The following is a 5,975-nucleotide window of genomic DNA, read 5'->3' as shown; positions in this document are numbered from 1 at the left end:
ACACCAAAAGGGCCTAAAATTGGGTGTTTAGATAAGGATTGAGCCTAAAATTAATAAGTAGAGTCCCACTTCGAACCCTAAACCCTAAATTCTTGCATAATTGGGTGATCAATTTTGATGTTTTTTTTTCCCCTTATCTGGGTTTTCATTTCAATGAAAGATTAATGAATGGTGAATTTGGAATCTCTTTATTCTCTATAAAAGGAACAATGAGTCTGTTTAGATGTGTTCATATTAGATGTTTGATGTGGAAAGCCTATAATTTTATAGTGTCTGATTAGGATTTTATATGATTAGTGAAAAAAAACTTCAATATATTCCAGAATAATATATTGATTAACTAGCTGAAGAGCTAAAAAATGAAGATTGGAGAGGAAGAGGAAATGAACAGTGAGTTGTTTCTATATGTTGCTTAGCCTCAAATTGTTTGCACCCACTTACGTGACTTTCTGCGCCCGCCACTGTTACTAAGGCAGGCTTTGCTTCTCGCCATCAAAATGCAAGGAAATGTACAAGAGTGCATTGTGTACGTAGAGTTCTTCGTCAAATGGGAACGGAAGCGTGGCAGAGAATGCTAATGCTAATGAAAACAATGAAGACTATGTGAACTCTAGCGTACTTGAAGCCGTTGAGAGTGGATCGATGCGCAATATGAGGAATGGCAGGCACATGAGGTGTGTCCAAAACTAGTGTGTTGTTTTGGAAATGCCTAGTGTGTTGCTCATGGCAGCACTACGTACGCAATGTTCCTATTGCTAAGCCAACTATGTATCAAGTGGCGAGGGAGATGATTGACAAGCTGGGCTATGTTAGAGTCACTCAGAGAGTGCTTGAAGCATATTTTGCTCAGTTATACCTTACAGGGACATCTGATCATGAAATGATACGGAGAGGATTAGCATGACCCTTCCACAAGAATGATACGCATAAATTATACTAGATCGATTGCACCAAAAGTATAATTTCTTAGCCTATTTACCAAATGATTTTGCGTAACCACTAATCACATGATCAAGTATGACCATTTTTTCTAGTTTGTGGTTAAGGGAATAATTTCAAGGATGTCTGCGAGTCTGTCTTTTGTGTCAGCTAAAATCTGAAACCATTGATCATCTGTTGTTTTATGAATTGTGTGCGTTAACTGGTCATTGGTCTTTCTCTCATTCTTTTCTTATAGAAAATCTTATTGACTTGCTATAGATTAGGGAGCAGAGAAACAACCCCATTTATCTAGTACTACTAGCTCCTCTCATAGCATACTGCATTCTCCACATAATACAATGTTGTTCTAAAACTTGAGGCCATTGAAGGAAGGAGGCTTCCTAATCTTAGTGGCTTGCTCAAAAGCGTATGCAATCTCAATTAGCTTTGGCTCTGAACCCCGAAGTCCTCCAAAGCATATACCAGCTGGTCTCCCATTGTTTTCGTACCCGGCTGGAACTATTAGACCTGGGGCACCCCCAATTGCAAGTACACTTGAGAAAACTGCTTTAGGAGTCACCACAGCATCTAGCTTCTTCTCTGTCACCAATCTCACAAGACCATTTCTTGTCCACCTTGCAAGATTCAACAATGCTGCCTTCTCTGTTTTTCCAAACCCATTTGTTGCTTCTGCTGCTAAAAATAGTTCTTGCCCGTACTCCTTGATCTTTTCCTACATTTCCACCAAAAAGAGATCAATTAGTTCATTCGATCATCATTTATCTACTTTTAGAACTTGCACTGTATACAATTAAAAAGGGACACTAGCTATCAGTAATCAGTTATAATGAAGTTTTGTACAACATCATTTGCTGACCAGTTTCTGGTGTTTGTTGTTGAAGGCTATAACATCTGCCAATGATCGCACCGGGGAAGCCACCAACTCCTTCAAGTATGCATTTAAAGATATTTTGCACTCAACAGACAATGCATTAATTTCATCGCTTGAAGAATAGATTGCAGTCCAATTAGCCACTTCCAAATTGTCTACCAAAACAGCACCTGCTTTCCTACCAAATTAGAAGTTCGACAGAAAGATTAAGAAATTGCATATGATATTCAGTTAAGACTAAATCATGAAAAATGGAAACAGGCCTGCAGTGTCTTGTTACCTCAAAATGGTGAGATGTTTCTCAAAAGTTTGAGCCAAGGAAGTGTCATTGCCAAAGTCATAGAAGGCTCTCAATATCCCTATTCTTTTTCCTCTAAGTCCGTCGCGCCTGAGAAACTGTGCATAACCACCTTTGGGGATGTACTTTGATGTCTCAATTGTTGCAATGTCATTGTGGTCAATGCCTGCTATGGCATCAAGAACATAAGCAGCATCTGCTACTGTCCTACAAATTGGCCTGCTCGATCCCAACACCAGGACATGTGTGATGAAAACTATGCAACCAAATTTAGTGATTGCCTAAAAAAATGTACTAATTATGAATCGACATCTATGTATATTATCATCACTTACGTACCCAACAGTATCCTGTCTTTGAGAAATTGGGACAACCCCTGCTCGACTAGTAAGACCAATTGTTGGTTTGATCCCCACAACTGAGTTATAACCTGATGGACATAAGATTGAACCATCTGTCTCGGTACCTAATGACACCATTGCCAAATTTGCTGCAACTGATATTGCTGAACCACTGCTTGAGCCGCAAGGGTCTGAGAATGTGTAAGGGTTCTGCAATGCATGAACTATTATACAGTTTTGTGGGGTGTGTTATGTATTTACAGCTAATTCTGCTATTCATTTACATGATTTGAAATATTTCTTTACGTACATAACATATACTGTTGTTAGGAGTAATGATAAAGCCTTAAAGAAACATGTATATTTCGTTATGTATCATCAGTCCATGGTATTCAATTAACAGATTTGGAAGCTAAAATTATATAGATGCATTTAACAACTCACCAAGCCATAACCGCCTCTGGCGCTCCAACCAGAGGGTGCAGCACCCCTAAAATGTGACCACTCGCTCAAGCTAGCCTTTCCCAAAATGATAGCGCCAGCTTTCCTCAACTTCTCCACCACGCTGGCATCACGAGGCACAACAGATCCAAGCAGTGCCAAAGAGCCGGCGGTGGTGTTCATCTTATCCTTGGTTGCAATGTTGTCCTTGACCAGAATAGGAATGCCATGCAACTTGGAGAGTAGTGACACTGGTGCCTTGGTCTTGCGCTCATAGTCAGCCTTGTCAGCAAGGTGAAGCGCATCCGGATTGACTTCTAGGACTCCTTTGAGGACCGGATTCAGTTTCCGGATTTGGACAAGGTAATATTGGACAAGCTGCCTTGAGGTGAGTTGGTTGTGCTTGAAAGCGTGCTGGATATCATCTATGGTGGCTTCTTTCAGCGACAGTTTGCCGGCTGCTAATGTGCCTGGCAGAGGTGACAATGTGAGGAGAAGAATGAGAAGCAACAAGGATGAGATGTGAGGGAAGCTTGGTTTGGCCATGGCAGTGGATGAGGAAATTATCATTTCTTGTTCTGGTTTAAGCAAGAGTACTAGGCTACTAGCTATCGGATAATAAGCTAATGTTATCTCTTTCTATAGGTCCAAGATCAGTGGGGAACTGAAGTAGACTACCATGAGAAGTTGACAACAATAATGCTCACCATGTATGGCAACTAATACACAACCGAGAAGTTGAGAACAATAATGCTCACCATTTAGGGTCCATGATTCCAGAGAGCACCTATTCCAGGCACGTCTGGGATGACCCACAGGTCCACACTCATCTTACCTTGGTGCTGTCACTCTAGAAAAGAAAAATATGCCATTGGCTAAATACCTCAAAGTTCAACACTTGTTTGTGATAACACAATCATAACAGTAGCAAAAAGAACCAATATTAGGTGAAGTGAACGTCAAGTATATGATAATCAACTCGTGTATCACATTGTAATCATAAGCCTCGTGTATCACATTGCTGGGTTTGAGATATCTATCTATGTTCAACTTCTAATCTGCCACAGATAAATGTAGATGAATATTTATAAGCAATACGATAGATTGGAGTTGATCTTATGGAATTGGTTTAATCGGTGAATGGAAACAGCAAAGAGGATATTGTGTTGATTAGAAGTTTTTGGCAATCTTTGCAGAGGAAAAGAGAACTTTAGCTTGGTTAATGTTAACTTGATAAGCACCGATGACAGTAACAGACAGTTCATCAAGGGCAAGAGCATGCTTTGGCAACTCAGAGTCTGTGCACATTGTTTTTTAGGGTATGTGAAACCGTGTTTTTGTTCCATATATATAGAGAAACTTGTTCTCAGCTTAGCTTTGTTGATGATCTTTGCATGTTTGCGTCAAGCTCATATTAGTGTCAGGAAAGATAGTCTCAGATTTTAGCAATTTTGATTCCAAATTCCCTACTATCTCTGTCTACTGCTCAGGAAAGTTGTCCCCTATGGTGCTCAAATGTTGTCTGCGGGAGTCAAGTGAAGAATCAGGGATGGTATAAAATGCCCATCCACTGCGTATGGAGAACTAACTCCCAACGAATGAATCAAAGAGTTGATTAAGGTGAAAATTCAGTACTAACCTATTTCCAACAGAGAGCTACTTCTATTGAATCATGTTACTTGGCCATTTGGTTAAAACAAGCTATTAAACAGATTTAACCACACCAGAACAAGTTACAAACTTGCAGTCCCCAATAATGAGAACTGATAGAGATCAATAATCCAAAACAAAACAAATAGGGAATTAAAACTCAATTCAAAAACAGTAAGAACATAACGAATCAAAGAAATCAAAAACGAAGAAGCATACAAGAGTGTTATCTGGGCTCAGATATATGAACATAGTTGTACTCCCGGACCACAAAAGGTCTCATAGAGCTGGGATTATCATTTATCATCATCGCAAATCCAGAACAGAAACAATAATCAAACACCAAAAACAACAACACCCATTTCATATATCAATCAAAATTGCAGAAAATAGAAGAGAGGTTAGAGAGAGGCGGCTCAGGGTTTTGGGAAGAGGAGTGTGTGTTTGTGTGATGGCCAGTGGTGAGGGTTTAAACCTTTAAGAAGGCAACCGAGGTCTGCGTGATTTACTACTTTAACCCTGGACAGATCCAATGAAGTCAGGCCCATATACCGCAAAGAAAAATTTATTTGAAAAAATTATGTACCTCGAATTATCACATCTCTATATATAAAGCGGATTGGGGGGGATAACTGTTCACGGAACAGTGCCCTCGCCATATTACCCCTCATTTTTTGTCATTTTTTCCTCCAGCCCATCCACGCCAAATTGACTTTTTTACCCTTAGTAGTTGTTTTTAACTCCTCCCTGTTATTTTAAGTTTCTAACGCACCGTTTTCGATTCCGATCCAAAAGAGTCTATAAGGAAAAAAGATAGAAACAGGCGATCAGAGAAGATTCGACTTATAATTTTCCATTTTGTTCGTTCTCGGGTGTGCTCGGCTGATGAGAGAGCAAAGCTTGAAAAGGAAGAACAGAAAGAAGTTAAAATTGGAGGATTCGATCGAGTAGTAAGACATTTTTGAGAGATCAAGCTATAGGTAAGATTGAATTTTGAGTGCTATTGATTGGATTTTAGATTTCGGGTGGTGCATATGAGTGTGGATTTATCTGAGTTTGGTTTAGAATTTAAGAAGTTGAATATGAGGCAAATTTCCCAACTCTTTTGTTTTCTTTCCTCTACGAATTGAAGAAGTTGATGAAGGAATTTGGGATTTGCTTTTCATATTGGATTATTCGATTGGGCTGGCATCCATTTGAATAGATATGGGGACAATTAAGCTATTGATTTGGTTTATCTCTTTTCTTTTCCTGAATCACAATTTCTGTCCTGAAAAAAATCACAATTCGTTGTGTTTGATAGAGAAGAAGAGTGAGTAGTTTTTTATTATGTGCATGTTTTAATCGTGGTCGAATATCAGATTTGGAGACATATTTTTTGGTTTGTGCATGTTCAATTGTTCTATGTTTGATGCTTCAATGCTTGGGTTGG

At 39.2% G+C, this 5,975-nt stretch overlaps 1 protein-coding gene across 1 annotated transcript; it reads right to left on the bottom strand.

Moving 5' to 3' along the window:
* Window positions 1-1,175: 1,175 nt before the first annotated feature.
* On the bottom strand, window positions 1,176-3,550 carry LOC101306188 (putative amidase C869.01-like). Its single transcript, XM_004289799.1, has 5 exons — window positions 2,897-3,550; window positions 2,451-2,662; window positions 2,094-2,330; window positions 1,799-1,991; window positions 1,176-1,654 (listed from the first exon to the last, which is right to left on the bottom strand). Exons 1-5 carry the CDS (start codon window positions 3,461-3,463, stop codon window positions 1,289-1,291), a joined length of 1,575 nt encoding a protein of 524 aa, XP_004289847.1. The 5' UTR covers window positions 3,464-3,550; the 3' UTR covers window positions 1,176-1,288.
* Window positions 3,551-5,975: the final 2,425 nt, after the last annotated feature.

The sequence above is a fragment of the Fragaria vesca genome, linkage group LG2 (genome assembly GCF_000184155.1).
Source record: "Fragaria vesca subsp. vesca linkage group LG2, FraVesHawaii_1.0, whole genome shotgun sequence".
NCBI lineage: Eukaryota > Viridiplantae > Streptophyta > Magnoliopsida > Rosales > Rosaceae > Fragaria > Fragaria vesca.
Note: the sequence above shows the minus strand (reverse complement) of the source record. Positions and strands in the feature narration are given on the sequence as shown.

Coding starts and splice junctions, on each gene's coding strand:
- LOC101306188 (XM_004289799.1), bottom strand. CDS start 3,463: ATGATAATTTCCTCATCCACTGCCATGGCCAAACCAAGCTTCCCTCAC. Junction 2,663..2,896: donor CCAGAGGCGGTTATGGCTTG/GTGAGTTGTTAA, acceptor CATGCATTGCAG/AACCCTTACACATTCTCAGA. Junction 1,655..1,798: donor ACAACAAACACCAGAAACTG/GTCAGCAAATGA, acceptor GTGGAAATGTAG/GAAAAGATCAAGGAGTACGG.